Raw genomic sequence first — 21,934 nt, 5'->3', positions numbered from 1 at the left:
CTAATTTTATGCGTTGTAATGTGTTGGTCTTTGTTTAATGATGTAGTCTATCAGATTTCAGGGCAGTTGTGCGCAGAGGTAGAGTCGATCTCAACCAGGGGGTTGGCAATTCTCTTGTCCATGTGTCTAAGTGTCCTTGGGCAGGATATCAGTGAGCATAAATGGCATTGATGCTGATTAGCATGTCAATGCTGATTGGCATTTTATTTAAGATAGCATCCTCTGCAGTAAGTGTGTGAATGTGTGTCTGAATTGGTGAATGTGATGTGTAAGGAATTTGAGGGGTCATGAACAGTAGAAAAGCACTACGCCTATATAAATACAAAACCATTTAGGCCTACTATTTAAAGCATGGCCAAGGCCACCTCTGGCCACTCCCTCAAAGTCAAAGTCAACTTTATTGTCAATTTCAAAATATGCCAGACATGTGGTGGGATCGAAATTGCGTTTGTCTCCGTCCCACGGTGCAATACAACCAAAATAAGGTAAAATAAGATAAGGTAAAATAGATAAAATAAAAAGAGGTAAAGTAAATAAATAATATTTACAGTAATACATTCTAAATTGTGCAAAAGGTACAAAATGGTACAAAATGTAAAAAAAAAAAAAAAGTAAACTTGTGCAAAATGTGCAATGTGCAGTAAACTGATTGTACTTTTGAAAAGTTAGCTTCAGAGTTACTGCACACACCCGTGTCCAGGAGGACACTTTTGCAATCCATCGATCCACCATTAAACAATATGAATTACCCCCCCCCCCCCAAAAAAAAAAAAAAAATACTTTTGTGAAATAATACAACATGTCCTGTGTTTTATTCTGAAATATGTAACAGGAAGTCCCGTGTCGTCTTACGTCACGGTATTGACGTAAGGTTGGTGAGGCAGGATGACAGCTGAACGGGTCTCAAAGGTACAGCGCTGCAGTCAGTAAATTAACAACAAATCACCACAAACTCCCATTTCCAAGGAGAGGGACCGGCACATTTCATCGTGTGTCGCGTTTTGAACAACTGACTGAAGCGTTTGAGTGTTTTTGTTTTTGTCAGAGGACGTGAACCGTCAACCTTTTTACGGATATAGTTTCTTCTTTTTTTTTTTTTTTTCCACCAAGAGCGAAAAAGATCCGAGTCCGGATGTGCCAGCGGTATTTAGTTTTTCGCATGGCGTAGGCACCTTTTCTACAGCGGCAGATTCTTGATGATTGGAGAGTTGGAGGAGGCCCTCGGGGTCGACCGCTTATCCAACTATCATTAACTACACACTCAAATTTGACCGAATTCCGAATGGAAAATGATCAACGAAATGATTGTGCAATAGTGAGGGAAGAGAAGCGTTTACACACGTACCGACTACCTCAAGTGTTGTGACAGTGGAAGAGTGCGAGTCACCATCTGGGATACATTCTGTCTTTTGTTTGCTTCTGTAAAACCAAAATAAACGACTTGGATTCAAGAGTTTCGTGAGCTTTCACCAAGGGGAGACGAAAAAAAAGAAGAAGAAGGGATATATTTGTGTCCTTGCCTTGTGTGTGTGTGTGTGAGAGAGAGAGAGAGAGAGAGAGAGAGAGTGTGGAAGAGTGTGTTGTGAATCCCTTTCGAGGATCGGGAAAACCTTCACGATGACGAGCAGCTGCACCCCAGCGGACATGGTAAGAGACTTGACAGTTTTTCACCCTTAATCATTTACATTTTCCCCTGGGGGGGGGGGGGGGGGGTCACTCAAAAGGTGTAGAATAGGAGCATTTGTTTGATCTTCTTCTTCTTCATAGTGTTAAGAATGTAGCTTTCTTCATAGGCCCCAGTATGACAGTGATGGTGAGCTTTACATCCCAGCGGTTCCCACAGTTTGGTTTGTGGATTTCCAGCCCATCTAGTGAAGGAAACTGTGGCACTGTTTCTTTGAACTGATATGGTCCTATCCGACTTCTGCCTTCATGTTTGACTAGTCAAATCTTTTATTTGTTCTGCCCATTTCGTCTCTTTGAAAATAAAAACAAACTTTGTTGATGCTATTTTCCTGTGCTTCAGGTCAGTCAATGGCTCCCATTGATTTTACTATTGCTTGAACGTGTAGGCCAACCAGTAAGCTCTTAAAGCTCAATAGTCACTCATTTATCACATCATCAAGTCTGCATTAATGTTGGTGTTATATTTATAGCTCATTCGTTATAGCGGTGATAGTTGTTTGGACCTGTCAAAAGAAATGTCGATGGAATGACAACTGAGTAGATGTTGTAGAGTTGTCATTTAAAAAACAGCCACGAAACCGAAAAAAAAAGTCCAGTAATGGATTATTTTATCAGATGGAAATTAAAGGAGGTAAATTACATCCTGGCTAGGTATAAAAAATATATATGCATGGCTACATTGAAATATCTAAGAGGCAGCATTTTTATTTTAGAACTGATTAACTGTGATCATAAGTAAAAGGTAGTGAGGGAGCCACATAAAATTAAACCATTGTTTTTGTCCTATGGGACATGTTCAGACATGTTCCAACTAATTAAATTGTTTTGCACTGGGATTTGTGTGCCCTATTTCAGGTTTGGTTGCACCGGCACCTCATCCAAAACTACATACTCGTCTGAGCCAATCTATTGAGTCTACTGTGAACTTAATTTATGACTTGTTGTGAACCTGGAGACTCTCAAAGGAGATTAGCTGTTCTTTTTCTAGTTTTGAGTGTAAGCGACGGTTGTTATGACATCTGCTGATGCAGTTGGACTTTAACAAACGGCTAAACTTTATGACCCTAAGTACGTGGTCATCACCAGGTGACTTTATCAGCTTACCCTCCCCAAGACACTATCCTCTTATGACTTATGTACTTGTTGTACCCAAGCTTCCTGGTTGTGTATTACGAGCTGTCAGCTAAAAGATTTATGCCATTCCCCGTCAGTAAGCTATTCCTCAAATTGAACCGCTTATAAAATGTGTTCAGTTGGGTTTACCCAGTCTTTGACATAATATCAACCCTCCATCTGTCAGTCATCTTTGCAGCGAGTGCCTGGTGGCTCCAAGAATACTTCCAGGTCTATGTATAGAAAGGATAAAACCACGTAATGTGCCCCTCGATGCAAAGACCAGCGATCCCAGCTGTGCCTGTGCTCCTGCTACGTCCACGTTCAGCTGATCCCCTGAAACAGCAGGTCCATTATGCTGTAGGGATATCGGTATAATGCTGTGTGGAAGTTAAGATGTGAACGTGTATGTGTGGTCCTTTCAAGGCTAAAGCATCTAAGTATAGCAAGGAAGTTCCATGGATTATGGACATAATCATGAGCCAGATCTCTAATATTCTGACCTGATATAAACGCAGAAGCTCAATCTTCCTGACTCTTAGAGAATATTTATAGATAGTCTCATGGGTCACTCTCTGTGTGGATGAGTGCAGTTACCTATTACCTTGAGGTAGAGTGTGTTAGAGGGCAGTTTGCAGTTGTGTTGACTGTACTATTCCTCAAAGTGTTTTACTTGACAGAGAACCTTAATCATTTCCCCCCTCTCTAATACTGATACAGCTACCTAAACTCGAACATCAGCCAATACCAATTACCCTTCCTATACCCAAAAAATATTTTATTAGTGTAAAAAAAAAAGAAAAAGGATTGCTGAAATGTTGTTACCATTGACCATTATACTTTTAGCTTGCACCTAACTATTTCAGTTGATCTTTGGGGTTGTCTAATGGTATTGGCTTGATGCATTGACTGATGTGCTTGCAGATACCTAGCACAGAATTTAAGGTAATATCTCAGGCAGATGCAAATACTGGAATTGTGTTTGATCAGCTCATTTGGATACCAGCTCTTGTGTACAAGCTTGTCCAAAGTCCCATATCCAAAATACTGTTTTTAACAGCTGTTTAATTCTGCTACTATTACTACTACTTGTTTTGGTTTTAGTCACTAGGCCCATTTATTTGAAAGGTAAGGGGACCTATTCTGATAATTAGGCTCTCAGGAAAAACCTTCAAAGGATGAACAAGGAAGCCATAACTGCAAACAAGCTAAGCTAGCGTCAGCTCATCCCATTCCAGCGCTACGTTTACAAAAAGAAAGAAGTTATGGGGTCAGATTGTTGCATACACTGGTGAGTCTGATCTTGACTGTTACCTTGATTTAAGGTTTCCAGACAGTTGTGTCAGTATTAGAGCATCTCTATTTCTTATGTTTCACAGCCTCACCGTCGTTATGCTCGAGGTCTTTGGTTTTTAGCCTCCTGCCCCACTGCTAAAGTGTCTTTAAACAATACGGAATTCCTGCCAGCTGGTTTAAAGCTCAGCCTGATTTAGGCTCCAAATTTTCCCTGTAAGGGAAGTATCACATTATTATCACATCATTCATCCCCGGGGTTCAGCCTACAGTTCACTTCTCTAACGGTGAAGTGGTAATCTTTCTTCATCTGCTAAATCTCAAGCATAGTTTTAAACCGGCTTTTATGCCCGAACTGCTGTCTTAAGGCTCATGTTATTCACGTGCCTGCAGCAGAAACATAAAGGTCAAATTATGCACATCAGTAAGACGTTCAGAATTTCTGCCAGTGTAAATCTCAAGAAGAAAGGTCTTCTCTTTGTGGCTTAGCTTGCATGAAACTAGCTCCATGTGTTCCCAAAGGAAACCTAGGGAAATATGTGCATTTAACTCATCCTGTGTGGTTGCAATCAGCAGCAGATGCAGATTCTCCCTCCATCTCCTTTCCCTGAACTGTGTCTCTGTCTGTAAGAGAGTGTGTATGCACACACACTTCTGCAGGCTGTATAGAGTGGGAGTGGGAGTAGGAGGGGAGGAGATTGCTGCTGCCAAACATTGTGGGTGAATGAATCTGAGACAGAATAGTCATGCCTCTCGGGAACGGAGGATGGTATTTTTTTTCTTTCTTAGAAGAGGAAAGAAAGGAGAGAGGAGGGTTTGAAGGGGGGAGGAGGGGGAGGAATTACCTCGCTCCAGGCAGAGCTCAGAAGTGCTGACAGGGTACGAAGTGGTATCCATGGCAACAGTGGGACGCTTGGATCTGAGGTCTGGATGCCCTTGTGAGTGAATGTGTGAGTATGTGAAGAGATTTGGGGTGGGGGTTCGCAGGTATGAGAGAGAGGCGGGGTGAGAGAGAGAGAAAGTCATACAGAGGCAGCAGGAGAATAAAGCACCTCAGATGAGACCGGATGAATGAATACACTCCAGAAAAGAGAAGAGAGGCCCATGAAGCAGAGAGGGATTTTCAGACATCAACACTCTGGATCTGTCCCAGAACAGCAGATCAGACCTATGGGACGAAGATCTAGACAGAGAAGTACATGACTTTTGAACTAGCACCCTTATGAGCCCAATAAATGATTTACTATTTATGTGGAGCTTTATTTACTATCCCTGAAGGGTGTTAGAAATTTGTGACAGACAATATACATTTTCTTCAACTGACTGAACTATGAATAAAGAATACAAATGGCAAATTAATTGATAATAAATCATAAACGGTAAAATAAAAATAAGCCAATATGGAAGTGCCAAAAACCCTACTGCTGTTCCTTGAGTGTCCACTTGAGGCTTACTCTGAAAACCAAGAAATACCCATTAGAGCCCATATTATAATGCCCAACCTTTCAACAGAAACATAGAGTATTTTTTTTTTTTTTTTTTTTACAGCATGGCTCATTAAACGGGTTTGGTCTCTGTGGCTCATTCATTAAGTACAAACTAGGTATGATAAGGGGCGTGGCTGAGAAGACTCTGGGCGTGTTGTAGCTGTTTGCACTGAGTATAGGCTTCACTAATTAAATCCCATTACTGACCTTAAACTGTTGGCTAGATGGACGTGTACCAGTAACCAAGATATTTATTCAGTCCAACAAAACTCCACCTTGTTGCATGCTTATAAGGTAGCTGGAAGTTAGTTAGAGTTAGGATTTCCAACATGGGGACCACCAGCCTCGGGTTTTAAAATACCTCTTGAGAGAGACGAGGAAGAGAAATTTACACTTGTCGCTTCTCAAATGGAACGTACAGAGGTTGTAAGTTTACAGCATCAGACTGCGTTACAGTTAACATGAAGCCGCTGATTGTTACACACGCAGACTCCAGATGTTACCTGCATGATGCAGACGGGGAGAGAGTGAACCCAAAAATCAGACCAAATATCCAAGGTACTTATTGCACTGTGGGCTGACTATATTTGTAATAGTCCTAGTTGTACTCCTAGTACACTCCTAGTTGTAATACATTCCTAGTTGTAATACATTGAATTACAGAAGTAGCATCTCTGATACAGCATATTACTGCCATGATCCAAGCAACTGCTCAACAACAGTAAATGATGTCCGGATGATACGGCAGACAATTCATTCTTGCAACAGTTTTGTTTTAGTAGTCCAGAACTATTTTCCTTTATTAACTTTTACTACCTCTTCCAAGGCCACATTGGAGAAGGATAAACAACCCAGAAATCAAGCTGTGCTCATGAAAGATGTATAAAGAATGGGTCAATAATTTATCAGCCATTAGTAGAGCAGTGAGTAACATTTTTTTCTGCAGACAGATGTAACAACATGTCATGTGCAGATTGCCCTCCAGGAAGGATGTGGTTATTGAAAATGAACAGGCACACATCGAAACCTGATCAAATATCAAGAAATAAACACTGTAACCACACGTACTCGCACTCACACACCCTCGCACGGACTCAAACACTTTCAGCAACACTTTGTCTTTGGGCAGAGCTGCGTATGTGTTAGTTTTTTGTAAACGGTGGCCATCACAGTCATGTTTCTCAACCAGACCGGGAAGTAGAAGAGAATGTATCAACACTCAACTGTTCATCTATTATATTCAATATGCTTATTGATTATAGTTAGAAATTAATATTTCATTCATGTGTACCGACTATAGTTATATGTGCCCTTATTCTCAAATAAAGATACATTTCAAATAAAAGACTGAAATCCTTAAAAAAAAAAAAAAAAAGAAAAAAAGAAAACCATTCAGTTTTCTTTAGAGGAACAAAAACAATTTTCAGTTCAGCTTTATCTGAAAGTATTAAACATTTGCAAATTTGCATTATTAAATTTACCATTATGACTTATGTCTGTTGAAAATGATGACATTACAAAACACAATTACTCCTGATTAATGTGTATGTCTATATCTATGTACATCAGTATGTCGCTTAAGTTAGTTACCTCAGCCTCTCTGTGTGAGGGCTCTTTTAAATTTGGAGCTTTGAACGCAGTTAATAGTTCGGCCCCACATTGTTCAGAGTCCCCTGGGGGCGCACACGCACGCACGCACACACACAAATCGACACACACCAACACAGGAGTCAAAGGTCGTTATCAGAGGTCAGGGCGCAGGTTGGTCGCGGTTCAAAGAACAATGGATGGGGAATCCTTGCTGCTGAAAACAGCACTCTCTGTCCATCTTCTCACTCAGCTTAGCTCAGCATTACGACACAAAGCATCCAGAGACATCCCTACAGAGAAGTCTGTAGGTGATGTGTGGCCTCGGGCGGAGCTGCTGACGGAGGCTTTGATTGACACATTCAGAGGGAGACCAAAGAACCCTATTGAACAGTGACAGTAACACTTGGATGAGGCCTGTTGGTAAATGGGTGTGTGTGTGTTGCTGATGCTGTGCGTTGTGAGTCTGAGTCACAGATCATTATTACATCATAGTGCCCGGGTGCACGCGTTGATGCATTGACTGTGACAATGTCACATGTCGGCCTCGGAGCGCCACGGAAAGTTCTGACAATAAGTTGCGAAGGTGCAGGAGTTTTGCTCCATTTATTTTAATGTCAAAACATTACAAGAGAATAACGACTCAGAGTGTTAGATGAATAATGAGGAATGAATGGTTGTTTTACACATTTTTTAACTGGATGTAAATGTAAAGTGATTTAAAGTCAGCTGTGGAAGTTGTTGATCTGTTTCTTTGCTGCGTCATAGAATATAACGTTTTTATTGTGCTTTGCCTTTATTAAAGATTTTGTTTGGTATTTCCAGTGGCAGCTGTGGGTACTAGCCCAGCTTTTGTCGACGTTCAGCCATCCTCTGTGGTTGTGTAGGGCTAATTCAATTGTATTGATGGGTGTCTACAACACCATCAGGAAGTCCTATTGAGAACCTCTCATGTATTGATTGCTTATGCAACTGTTTGCTTGTGTTTCTTTTTTTGATGCGGCTTGTGTCTGTGCATGTGACTCTTTATGCATTTAATTATCTAGTCCTACCTTACTTACTGGTACTGGTCACCATCTTGAATCTTTTAAGCTAAAAGTGACCTTATTAAGACAACAGGGTGGACACACATTGCAGCTTCTCTTTCCTGTTCAGATAGCTATGCCCTAAGACCTCACCTAACTTTATTATCCATTTTCTTCCGAATAGGACCATCATTTAGAAAATAAACGTGGACTTGAAACTAGTGATTGAGACATAACAGGAGAATGTTTACTGAGGTAATAAATCATCAGAGTATCAAGTAGTGTCATCTTATCGTCTGTTGTCATGTAAGCTGACATTTATGTAAAACCAGTGCAGTCGCCCCCTGCAGGCCATTATAAAGAATGTAGGTTTAAGTATCCTCCGCTCTAGCTTTAACTCAGTAACCAAAAGGCTATTTCTCCTTTTAGTCTTTGAGAATGAAAGTTTTAAATGTATCATTTCCCTGAACTGACACAGTGCATAAACACACAGTGTATGTTGTATGTTTATGTACCAACGTCAGGGTTTGTTATCAGAGCAAGGCTACTACATGATGAATATACAGCTGAAACTAGGTTCACAACGGGCGAATAACAAATGGCATTAACAATGGCATTGCTGTTTTTGAGTGAATAAAACTTTCTGTTTATTTTGTAGTGTCTTTGTTAGACCTAACTCTAAATAGTTGAACTTGCTGGTGGTTTGAACTTAGCTCAAAGCAAAAACATACAAAGCATCAGATTAGTCACCCAGATTGTGTGCAAAATTCATGTTTCACTGAAGTTTGGGGGCTTCTACTCATTCTCCTGAATAAAGACACCCATGTGTGTGTCTTAATGAAACTATCACACTCTGGATGTTTGCCGCAGTTTGTCTTGGTTGTTTAGTCTGCACATGATAATTCAAGCCAGAGGTACATTCCGTTCATTTCACAAAGCAAACATTGATAATCAGCTAGATTAAATCTTAAGAATGAAGCTATTAGATTTCATTTCCAGCGGGCTTGAAAGGGACCCCATCTCTTTGACAGTGCGTTTGCACTTCTGATCAGCCCAAGTCAGAAGAATGAACCGTTCTGTGAATAACCCAGAGGACGAAAAAGTCAGGGTGTGCTTGTTGGGATAAGAGCTTATTCTGCTGGAAAATCCCCCTCTTTTCAGCAGGCAGTGTTGGCAGGTATGGCTTTGCTCAGGCTGAGGAATGTGTTGAACTACTTCATCGTTTTGAGGGCTCCTGGGTTTCGGTCTAAGAGGAAGTCTCTGGTCTACACTGTTGATTTTGCTCCTGATCTTTCATGACAGTGAAAATACACGTATTTAATTCTGCCCGTCTTCATCTCCTGGAATATTTAGTAGAAACAGCAGTTGTGACATCATAAACACCAAATACACAGCGCTGATTACTGATTCATAACAACAGCAGTCATCTCTGCAGCACTCTCAGGACTCTGAACAATTCGGGTCTGAAGCAAAGTGAGCACACTCCTCAGCTTTTTTTTGCCAAGTGTTAGGCAGTCTGATGACATAAATGAGTGGGTGTCAGTGTGATTAATACGTGAGCACTTACATGGGGCTGAAAACATCAAAGTCCAAAATTAACTCTGCATCTGGCCACTTTTGAAGTACGTGTGTGCATGCATTTGTTTGTGTGTGTTGTCCATGTATTTATGCACGTACACATTTGCATAAGCTGGTTTCACATATGCACTCCGGATAATATCGCGGAAGTAGCCGCCGAAGCAACAGAGTCCGCTACACAACGTTATAATGAGAATATTTGCCTTTATATCAATGCTATGTGTAATCCAATAGAATGACAACATACTGACAAACAGAAAACATAATGCAGCCGTTTAATTACGTGCACGGAGATCGTATTATTGCTTAATATGTAAATTATGTAACCTGAAACAGACACTTTAGGCAGTCACCGTATATAAACGTCATTCTCTTTCCATTGGCTGGAGTTGAAATCTCCAGAGTATATGCTGCCACGTTAAGACATCAGCTCACTCGGACCTTCTGCGAAAAAAATACTAGGGGTCTGGCCGGAGAAAATCCGGGTAAAATCCGCGTGAAAAATGCAGCTGTTTGCGTTCACACATAGCCTAAAGACCCTCCGGGTAGCCAAATCTCCGGAGTTTTTCATGAGATTTCTGTATGTGTGAAAAGGGTTATAGAGAAGCAGGCCTAAGCACAACCTGTTCTTCCTGTTAAGTGTGGTGTGTTAGCTGATGGCTTTGCCAGTGGAGCAACACCCACTCCACCGGTTCACTTTTGTTACAGAGAAAAGCACAAACTTGAACTGCACCTAAAGGCCTTTGTCTGCATACAGGGTGCTATGGCACCGTGCCATAATGTTGTCGTGTCACATCCCGAAAACAGTGCAAAAAACTTCTCTCTCTGCTGTATCACACTGCCTTTGCAACTGTTACAACATCCTATTGGAAACAAGTGTCTTTCTGCATCTGCTGTAAATCTTCATAATATGTCACCCACTTCTTTGTGTCTTAATGGGTGGAAGGCCTGGCCTTTTACACAAGGGATGAGTCTGAAAGGTTCAAAGGGAACAGACGAGATGTAACTCCTGGAGTTTAAGGCTTAACTTAGTAGAAGACTAGTGACATAATTGGTTTGTTTGGTCAACTATGACTTTGAGGTGGCAGCCCTTTTAGCTTTGTTTTTGACTGTGAGTCAAAGTAAATGGGCAAAACAACAGCGTTTTGGTTAAAGATGTTACTTCTGATTCTGAAGGAATGACACATTGGACAGTTTTGGCTTGCTCAATGAAGAAACTAGAAGGAGGAAGTGAAATTTAAGAGTCACAGTCTCATGAGAAGACGAGTTGCCTAACATCTTTAGAAACTTTATACTTACTAAATAAATATGAAGTTAATACATTTTTCTCACTTGTATAACCAGTTATAAACCTGAATGTTAGCCTTATCTAATATCTATCCATCCAGACATCAATTTACCTTGAACTTTTCTATGTAAGTTCTGCTCAGGTATTTTGCTCAGTCACTATGCTTGGAGCAAGCCTGTTCTGTGTTGATATCAGTTTTACACCAGGCCTTATTTTCATTGACAAACTCATGCATCTTGATAAAGTGTCTTGTTGTGGTGTATGGCATTCAAATAATGTTACATAAGACAGTCTTTCCATGGAACTCTACAGCTGTTTTTACTACTTTATTTAAATACATGTAAAACAACAGCACTCGTGTGAATATGCACTGTGTGTTTCCCTAAGTCGAAGTGTTGAGTAAAAAGAGTATGTGCAGGAATAGTCGGGGGTGGGATGGGCTATGGGTGGTGTTTGACTAGTGCAATAAAAGGAGCCTTTCAGCTACACTGGAAACAATTTCCAGCTGAGGGGACATTTATATTAAAGCAGCACCATGCCAGCGCACACTGTGTGTGCATGCGTCAGAGCAGCCGACTAGCAAGAATCAATTGTCCCTCTTCCTGATTCATTTTTGGGACAGGCTGCCATTTCTAAATCAGTGCTTAATTCTGACCTGATATTCACAGTCCCGTGCCAGCTCAGTCAGATAGACAATATGTTCTGAGGGAATTAGAGTCAGTGGAGGGACTTCTTTTTTCAGTTCCTAGAGAGGGCAGAGAGAGCAGTCATCCAAAGGTCAGGCTGCACTGGCCGGATGTTCAGACATCAACTGGTATACAGATCTCAAACAGGCCTAACCACAGAATGTTTCCATGTCGTGGTTTTCAATTTGAGTGTTATGTTTTACTCATTCTGTAAATCTTTGTGGTTAATTGGTCTATGTGTAAATGTTTTTTCTCTACAATTTTCAAGAGCATTTGACAACATCCTCAGCTTATTTAGTGAGATCCTCAGTCCCAAACCACAGAGAACGAAAGTCCAAGCCCCGGTATGGACCAAAAGTATGCAAGTTGGCCTGGTTGCTTGAGAGGTGCCAGTTCACTTCCAGAGTACTGCTGAGGTGCCCTTTAGCTATACCCACCAAAACCCCAACACCTCTGGCTTGCTCCCTGTGTAGCAGCCCCCCTCTGACCCCTCTCCATTAATGATTGTCCACAGGTCCTATTTGTGCGTGTGTGTTTCAGGCCTATGTGTGTGAGTAGCATGTCTCTCCATAACAGAGTGTAAACCAGAATTTCCCCTCAGTGAGTGATAAAGTATAAAAAAAGCGTAAATATTTTTTTTTTAATGTACAGCACTAAACTTTTTGTCTTCTCAACAACTTAACCACTAGTCAGGATATGATCCTAATGTTATAGACTTTATGTTGAACAGGATGGAACACTATATCGATCTAGTGTTTGAATATATCAGCTGTCAGAGGAAACAGTAATAGGGAGATGACAGCAAGAATCATTTCTTCCTTGTTTGCATCTTTTTGTATTGAATGAAACAGTCAGTGAGAAAAAGAGAGGCTGTGGTCAGAGACAGCCAGAAACGTGTGTGGGTGTCTGTGTGTTTGTGAGTGTGTGTGTGTGTGTGTGTGTGTGTGTGTGTATATAGAATGTGAGTGAAAGAGGGAGCATGCACAGAGGGTATATCTGGCCTTCATGCTGTCTTGCACAAATTTGTCATTGCATGCTAGATGTTATTGAGCAATTCTGACTATGAATATCTCTAATGACCCCAGCAGGGGTTGTGTGTGTGTGTGTGTGTGTGTGTGTGTGTGTGTGTGTGTGTGTGTGTGTGTGTGTGTGTGTGTGTGTGTGTGTGTGTGTGTGTGTGTGTGTGTGTGTGTGTGTGTGTGTGTGTGTGTGTGTGTGTGTGTGTGTGTGTGTGTGTGTGTGTGTGTGTGTGTGTGTGTGTGTGTGTGTGTGTGTGTGTGTGTGTGTGTGTGTGTGTGTGTGTGTGTGCGCGCGTGTGAGCGTGTGAATCCTTATCTGAATGAGCTGGCAGTAATGAAGCATTGGACCTTGGACTGGAGTGATTTCGGGCTTTTCATCGTTTGTTTTCCCCCCCCCCCCTGTTTCTTGTAATGAGGAAGCGTTGGTTTGTCTTTGGGGAAGCAGCAGCAGCTGCAGCAGCAGAACTTTGACTTCCTCTAAGGGCACGGTCACACTGGCCATCCGTACCATGCTGTACCCAAGCACGATTGCCCCCCCCCGGCCGGCGCGACCCGCGGTCACACTGCACAGGACTATCCGTGCCTAAGCACGATTACCTCTTGGTACATAACGTCGTAATACAACACATGCACGCTTTATGTTATTATGACGCATGCTCAGTTTACAAACAGGCGGACGAGAGAGAGAGAGAGAGAGAGGGAGAGAGAAAAAAGAGACGCACGGTCGAGTCCGTGTCTGCACATCAGAGAAAAACACAGAACATGACAGCAACTTTTCTGACTTCACAGCTTATTTTAAGCCATTTTAATCAGACACAGCCATAAATAAATTTTAAAAAAAAATAGACGCGCGGCCAAGTCCACAGGTGAGTCCGCAGCCGCACATCGGAGAAAAACACAGAGAACATGTCAGCTACTTTGTGTCTTATATTGTGTCATTATAGTCAGATACAGCCATGAAACTCTGGATTTCTCCATAATGAAGGCTGTCAGCGTTGTTTACCCGCGTGCTTGTGCTCGTGCATGAAGTGTACCGTGCCGAAGCACACCTCTCCAAAGTGTGCCAAAGCCAAGGAAGTGTACCGTGCCTGAGCACGATACGGAGCGGTCACACTGGTCAAACGAACTGGACTTTAGCGTTGAAGCGTGCTTGGGCACGGTACGGATGGCCAGTGTGACCGTGCCCTATAGGACATCAGATATTAACCTATGGTTTAGTCTAATTACATATTTTGTGAAGTGGCCTCTCTGAGTCAGAGATCAGTTGGTTAAAGATACAGTTATGGAAAGAAAGAGCAGGGTTCAAGCAGGATTTAAAAGTCGGATCTTCGTTGGGAAATAAGAGCAGCATTAGCTCGAAAACAGAACAGCTCATTCAGCTGATCTTACAGTTAATGGTAAAGTGTAGTTTAAGGTTAATTAACCATATAGGCTCAAAGCCTGGGAAGTAATCCAGTTTGAATATTAATCTAAAAGTCACAGTGTTGAATATATTGACTTTGTAAGCCTGTCCCCTGAGATAGATGTAAAGAAGACAATTCTTTAGGATACTTTTTGGTTGTAAACATTTTAATTATGATCCCGACATCCTCTAAACACCACCCCAAGCTGATGATGTCATCTAAATCCATTTTTTTTTCTTCCTCTGGGTGCAATAATGTTTGTTAAAGATCTTGATTTTGTCCCCAGACAGTCTCTCCCCCCCCCCCCCACCCCCCCTGCTTGTTCTTGTCTGCTCTGTTCCTTCCTGTTGTTGCTTGTGTTGCTTCCCCATGCCTCCCCAAAGACGCTGCCTTTTTCCTGTGGCGCTCAACACAAACATAACCAAAGGCTCAGAACTCTTACCAGACAACAATGAAAAAAAAAGAAAAAAAAAAGAAGAACAAAGTGGAAACTCCTGTAGATGCATGTTTTACCCACGGTAGACACTGCAGAGACAGACACATACAGAATTAAGCATTTTTAAAGAATGTCTCTTTAAAAATGATTTATTGTATTTGCCCGGCAGACCTCTAGAACTTCAGTGTTGTCAAGAAGTCAAGGATAAAGCATGCTAAGAGGTGAAACTGACACCAAAGTGTAGGGGATGAAAACCTTAATCCTGCATTTTACCTTTTTAATGGCATTTACTATTCTTCAGTTAATCAGGTATAATGTAGCATCATTATATGATTGTCTTGCAATTTATTAATGATCATTGCATTGCTGTATTTTGATATGATCATAATCATGGGCAGCATATCAAGTATTGTATTGTGTTGTATTGTATTGAGAGTTATTCTGCAATGTGTGTGTGTGTGTGTGTGTAAAGTAGTAATATTCCTGGTTGTGTTTTTTCAGTGCCATCTGGTAAATTCCAGCACAGAGAGCATTTCAGCTTGCCAGCAATCTGTGCCTCCTCCTCTCTCTCTCTCTCTCTCTCTCTCTCTCTCTCTCTCTCTCTCTCTCTCTCTCTCTCTCTCTCTCTCTCTCTCCTCTCCCTCTCCCTCTCTTTCTCTCTCTCTCTGCGCCACACACACTCACAACGTAGACACACAATTTATCTTCTACACAAACACACACATACACTGACAGCGTCACGTGCATGGTGACTGCAGGGCAGTACTCTTCACTGAGGGAGAGGAGAAAATGCAGCGTTGTGGATGTCACTGCTGTCCCCCAGCCGTTTCTCCTCTCTGACTCTCTCGCATGTTACGTCAGTTTCTCTTTTAAATGTCTGCTCAGCCATTTAAATCTCATCTGAGGAAAGGGACAAAGATGGTGACAGAACGAGATGCAGTTCTTCAACCTCAGTGTGTGCAGTAATGTCCTTCCTTTCAACCATCTTTAGAAAGGAAAAAAAACCTACATGATTTACCAAACAGCATCAGTGTCATGGGACACATTCATCAGATGAAGGACAAAATGTTTGCGGTAAATTGTAATGAATCCATCCACAATTGCTTTACGTTGTATCTTATAATAATATGTTAAAGAAGTTGCATAAACAGGCCTTTAAATGGTCATTATTTAGAAGCTGGAAGCAGCACACAAAGAACCTTTTTTAAAAAAAAATTTAAATTAAAAACTACCTTTTGAGCATTACCGCATCACAACACAAGTCTTATTTTAAGTTTAAAAATGATAGGAAAAAGAAAAAGGCTTCAGTACCATTATGCATACGTGATAGAAAAGGGAGATGCTTGTAAAGAACATGAAAAGGTTACATATGAAGCTAATCCTGACTGCAGGGCGTCTGACTGCACACCGCTGGGGAGACCACCTAGGAAATAGGAGGGGGGAGGGTTTGTAGAGACAGGAGAGGGAGGTAGACAGGGGGAGGCAGAGGTCACATTAGAGTATGTATGTTCTCTCTTGTGGGGTGGAGAGGGGGTAGAAACAGCATGAGGATGCTTTACTTGACTTCAGGGGTCTCACGTATGGGGGTCAGGAAACCACAGGGGAGGAAGTCACACTGGTGAGACACCCTGTGATGGAAGTCAGTGAGTGAGAGGAAGTTGGAGAGGGGGGGAGGGGGGAGCAGACAGGGCTGATGCAGAGCAAATGGCAGCATGAAGGATGTAAAGGACAGGAGGTCGTGTCATCAAAGTCATCATCAGGGCTGATGGTCTGTCTGTGTGGTCCCTTCACAGCAGCAGCGTGACGCCATGTGGTGTGTGGGACTTTGGGTGGCTTTGTGTGTTCACTGGTAGTTTTTTTTGTTTTTGTTTGTTTTTTGGGTTTAAAGCTGAACAGACAGAAAAGGGGGCTGGATGCAGCAAATTGCAGGCATTTTTGGAAAACAGAGCTGCACAGAAATAAAGACAATAAAACAAATTCTAATGCTCTTTGATACCAAAAAGCTTAAAGTCACAGCTCGCCGTTTCATTTTTTTGTATTTTCAAGCAAACACAAAAGGAGAAGTAAAAGGAGAAGGAAGTCGCCACGGTGAACTGACAGACTTCCACAATTGTTAGACAGGAAAGTGTGAGATAGGGACAGATTCTGTTTAATTTGGTCTTATAGTGCAGAGTAGTGCAGCTGATGAATGACTTTAAACGGAATGAGTGGAAGCCTTTGAAGACATGAAAAAAAATGACCAGAGGAAAAAGGAAATTCCTACTTTAATTGTACTACTTTGAAGTAGTTGTGACTGTAGTGACGCTTAACAATAGACAAGCCCTCATCTGAAAAATGAGTGAAAAAACAGTATCCATTACGCCTGGCTTTAAGGAGGGGTTCTGACCGATTGGAGCGCAAGTCGACGGTTCTGACTGACCAAGCACACTCTTAATTTGCGCAAGGATCTTGAATGTGTTTTGCAGGATGAATCACCTTTGAGTTATGGCAGACTGATTTATGAGAAAATACTGGAGCGTCTGTGATGTTGCATTACTAGACTCAATTGGGCCAACAAACCTCTGCGTATCTCCAGCAAGGACATAATGTGCTCGCCCCATTCAGGTACAGCTGAAATATGATTCCAGAAAATCCATGCTCCGGCATTACCGGCCCAATAATAATGTCAGAATACAGGAAGGCTAAATCCATCATCAGTTGTTGATACGTGGGTCTTTTTCGTCCAGATAAAAGGCCTTTCTGTGGAGTCAATTGTTTTCAAGAAGGATACCAAAAAGATAAATAAAGAAAGATGGATCCTCTAAACCGGTTCTAAGTGAACATGTTGCTCCCTGAATACTATCAGCTGTGACCAAAACTATTCAACCCCCTGACACATAGGTCTGCCGTTGAATACCTTTACATAACCCCTCTTCATAGCTGGAACACATTTGAAGTTTCTTCTGCATTCTTACAGTTTGTATCTAAAGCCGTAGGTCGATGTAACCAGCTGATTACCACCTGCTTAGCCTGAAGCATGCGGGCTAGTAAAACACCGCCCTCACTGGACTCCTTATCAGCTCCTTAAGGTGCTTACCTCATTTTAATGACCTTTCCCCTGTTCTTTTTGCCCGTCCAACGATGGCATGAGAAACACATCTGATTCTACTGCTCAGATCCTTGTTATGGCGTTCTCTTCGTCGTCTATTTCCTCGTGTTTCACAGTGAGAGAAGGACAAAGAGTACTCTGGACGCTGACAGAGGGATGAGAGGAGAATCGATTAAAGCAAAGAAAAGCAATTTCATGTCTAGGCCCACAGCTCGTGTGTGTACAACAAAGTTCATATGGAAAATATGTGGGTGAATTTGAAAACATCAGAGAGTTATGGGACTACTGAAGGAACTAAGCAGATTGCATTGCTCTCTTCACCTTCACACTTCGTCCTCTTGTTGCCTGTTTTTGACCTTCATTGCTCCAGCAAGAGTCCCGCTCTTGTCCCTTTGCTCTCTCTCTAATTTCCCTCCTCTGTCCCTCTGGCACGTCTCCAAAAATGTCAGCGTTTCCTCTGCGTGTCCTCCTGCAGCATTAGACCTCGTCATCACTCTCATGGTGCCTGCACAGCGTCAGATCAGCACTTCACTGCTGATTTGCAAGACCGGACTCTGAAAATCTGTGTTTTGTTTTCTCCTTTCACTGTGAAATGTGTTTTTAATCATTTCTCAAATGATCCAGTGGAGTTTTATTTTTCCTGATGAGATGAGGACAGCCGAGCCTCTTAGCTGAGGACTGATGTGTGGATCGGGCTGTCAGAGGGAAAAAAAAAAAGTATCTTCACTAAGTGACATTTTCTTTCATGTTTTTCCATCAGTCTGTAGTCTTCTCTGGCTCTTTTTTTTTTTTTTTTAAAGAAGTTTCCTTACTTCTGTTGAATTTGAAAATATGTGATGTAAAAAGTTCAAAACGTCGCTGCGTGTGTTTGTATATGTTTGGTTTGTCTTGGCAAATGTCAAATGTGTGTCATAAAGCCTCATGGAAATGCATGTGAAATTCTGTACAAAAATCTTTACAGTAAATTGTCTTGCTAAAAAGGTTGTGAAAGAACATTTCACAACCGGCTTTGTTGACTTTATCAGGGACACAAGAACAGAAATATTTAATTCTGATGTTTCAAAGTGTTGACCATGCACTACGTGTGTTTTTATTTTTCAATTGCAACCATTAAGGTATTCAAATGTGTGTCAGTTTTCAGGATAGTTGGTAACCTCTTCAAATAAAAGAGGAAGTAAGTTTGAGCATAGAAGTTTTTTGTAACCTCAAATGCACATGTTTATTTTTTTAAGTGTCAGACAGTGTTATTAGTCCTTAATATCTAACATTTGATGTCCAAATGTTCAAAGTTGCAGTCGTTATAATGTCCTACAGTTTGCTCTATTATTCACTGCCTGTAGTTTTATCTAAAGATTTCATCACCTTAACTTAAGGCAGTAAAACCTGCTTGATTTCCAAAACTAAAACACAAAAAATATGTTCCCTAGAAAAGGAAATCATTGTGAAATGAATAAGTTTAACTTACAGCATCTCCACCTTTGTCGTAACTCTTTAAAAGCTACGTCAATGGTTGATGAGTTGTTCTGTTGTTGTTAGTGGAAAAAGGGAAGTAGCCTTAAAAAGGAGGACAGTCAAACTTCTGGTTGCGGATAAACATGGATGGGTGTAAATATTTAGCCACACATGAACCAGTTAAATCTCTTCACCATGATAGGTAATGCAGCTGCATGTTGTAGAGTCCATCAGCTCTTTCACCTTCCTCCTCACAGCTCTCTCTCTCTCTCTGTCACATCACACACTTATGTCTGCTTAAGATCCCTTTGATCCCTCTCTGTCCCCCCCATTAGTGTGTGGGTGATGCAAAGTAGTTTGCTTCAGTTTTGGCAGGGCTCACATTTCGCATGTTAATTCATTTAGCCCTGGGGTGTTGAACTGCTATTTTGAAGAATGAATGAAGTAAGACACAAGAGTTAAGGGAGAGTCAGAAGGCAGCGAGTGCGGCGTAAAAACCTGCGTCAACCTGTCGTGACAGCTCTGATCACGGAGACGAGGTGTGAGGAAGAGCGTTTGATCAGAGGCATATACCTACCTGCTGTCTGTCAGGAAAGAGGAATGCAGCCCAGGGTGTGTGTGTGTGTGTGTGTGTGTGTGTGTGTGTGAGCATTTTTTTTTCAGTTCAGCATGGAGAGGGAAAGATGACAGCATGAAAGAGAGCTATACCTGATTCTGTGAAGTGGAGAAGCGACTGATGGATTAAAGGGTTATCAGACTGTAAGCGAAGAGGAGGGAGTGATGAAGAGGGAGCGGACAGAAAGCGGAGAGCTGTCAGGTGCGGTGCCAGCCGGAGCGCAGGAAACAGCTGATGGTGCTCGTGACAGGAAGGACACAGAGCTGTGATGAGGACGTCAGCATATCAAAGGCTAGGTTTATTGAATGACAGTTCAAAAAGAAAAGGGGCTTTGTGAGAGATACGAGGAATGATGAGGCGACTGAGTCATAATGAGACGTGTGAGGGATGCTAGTGTGAGCAACTTAAGGAACACAGTAGTTTTGTTGTTCATTTTCTTCTGAATCCAAAATGGAGAAATATCTTAGCTACAAGCCCTACACTATCGATAAATGACAGGGTGGGAGTTGAAATCTGCAAAAGAGAATAGGTTTCCACCTAGAATATTATAATTACATCATAAATTGTGTATGTTTTAGCGCTTCAACTCTAACATCATATACTCAAAACCATCAGCTATCATCTGACCCGATAATACCTTTAAAGGGACGGTCAAAGAGACGGCTTTTTGTGCCTTTAATGGAGAGACAGGACAGTGGACTGAGCCGGAAATCAGGGAGAGAGAGAGAGTGGGGAACGACACGCGGGAAAGGAGCCACAGGCGGGACCCGAAAATGTGTTTTAGTCATATTATGTTTGCTTTAAAAAATGACTTTATTAACCCCTCTTGTGGCAATTGGTGTGTCGCTTAGAATCGTATATCAAGTTGGGTGTGTGATTTAAAATGTAGGCCTCATCGTCCAGCCCTAGCACACAGCTTGACAACACTTTACAACTTAATTTCCATTGCACTGATTGGCTAATCATTGCTCCCCCTGCAGCCCAATTGGATCAATTACTTAAGTGCAGTTAGAAGTTTAAAAGATTTTGACAAAGAACCAAAAGGTTTCTTTACCTTTCAACTGAACAGTAATAGTACATTGGATCTTCTTGTGAAAAGTATTTTATAGTATATATTGGGTTCTGTGTATCTGTTCCAATATTGGCTCATATTATAACAGAACATATAGTGCATTAACAACAGTTACAGAGCGTAATATTACTTACTGCTCTCAGTTATACAGTTTTTAGGTGCATAGATAGATAGATGTATTTTATTGATCCCAAACTGGCAAATAGTGAAAGACGGGAACTGCTGTAATAGGTGGCCACCTGTCACAGCGCAGGAAATACACTTTGATGTACAATTAACGTAGATAAGCTCATTTTCATTCTTACTCAAACAATCTAATCAATTGGCCCGAATGATCAGTAATTTTTCCTATTTTAAATCACTCTATCATTCTTAAAAATCCAATATCACAAGGGCTCTAATTGAGAAGGACAAACATTAATTTTACGCCATTCAAAGCTATTAGAACTCAGATGTATTAGCCGTTAGCTGCCTCTGCACCAGGAAGCTAGCACTTAGAAGCAGCAAGTGCATCTGACAAAGGTCTGTGGCGTTTGCTCTTACAGTCTCTCTAACAGTAGATTCTCTCTTTAATGATTGATGGCCTTTAAAGAGTCCAGCAGGAAAGAGGTGTGTGTTGAATGTCCGCTGAACCCTCTGCTCTCTTAATGCACAAACAGGGACAGAAAACTTTGATCACAGGCCAGCAGGGCCAAATGCGTGACATCCAGAGCATAGCAGAGTTAACCACCCAGATATTACGCTCTCATTATGTTGTTAAATAGTTAGCGAACACTTACACAACCAGCAGTTAGGGAGCAACAATTTCAACACCTAAAAGAACTGTTGAACCTTCAGAAACGTCAAAATAAAGCTTGTTAAATAGGAACACGAGATTATTTAGATTTAAGAAGTAACTGTGGAGTCTATTGCAGTGTAAAATGCGAGCTGTCAGTGTTAAACATGGAGACAAGGCTGGGTTATTTTTCCATTTTGGATCATTCAGGCATGACCTCTTTGCCTGAATGAATGCAGCTGCAGTGCTTGCTCAGGATTATTTGCATTTTTATTAAAAGATACAAAAACAACATGATGTTTGCTCTTGAGGAAAAGAGGAAGTGTTTTC

General features: G+C 41.5%; 1 protein-coding gene across 2 annotated transcripts in view; it reads left to right on the top strand.

The window, feature by feature from the left end:
• The first annotated feature begins 868 nt into the window (after window positions 1–868).
• ubl3a (ubiquitin-like 3a) overlaps window positions 869–21,934 on the top strand; it is a 33,997-nt gene continuing 12,931 nt past the window's right edge. The window contains exon 1 of one of the 2 annotated variants that reach the window (XM_020644077.3): window positions 869–1,647. In XM_020644077.3, the coding sequence (XP_020499733.1) occupies window positions 1,618–1,647 (30 nt within the window). In that variant the 5' untranslated portion in view covers window positions 869–1,617. Of the gene's footprint in view, window positions 1,648–19,976; window positions 20,049–21,934 lie in introns of those variants that run through there. The other variant, XM_065962734.1, reaches the window with a different exon arrangement.

This window comes from Labrus bergylta, chromosome 14 (assembly GCF_963930695.1).
Source record: "Labrus bergylta chromosome 14, fLabBer1.1, whole genome shotgun sequence".
Classification (NCBI taxonomy): domain Eukaryota; kingdom Metazoa; phylum Chordata; class Actinopteri; order Labriformes; family Labridae; genus Labrus; species Labrus bergylta.
Note: the sequence above shows the minus strand (reverse complement) of the source record. Positions and strands in the feature narration are given on the sequence as shown.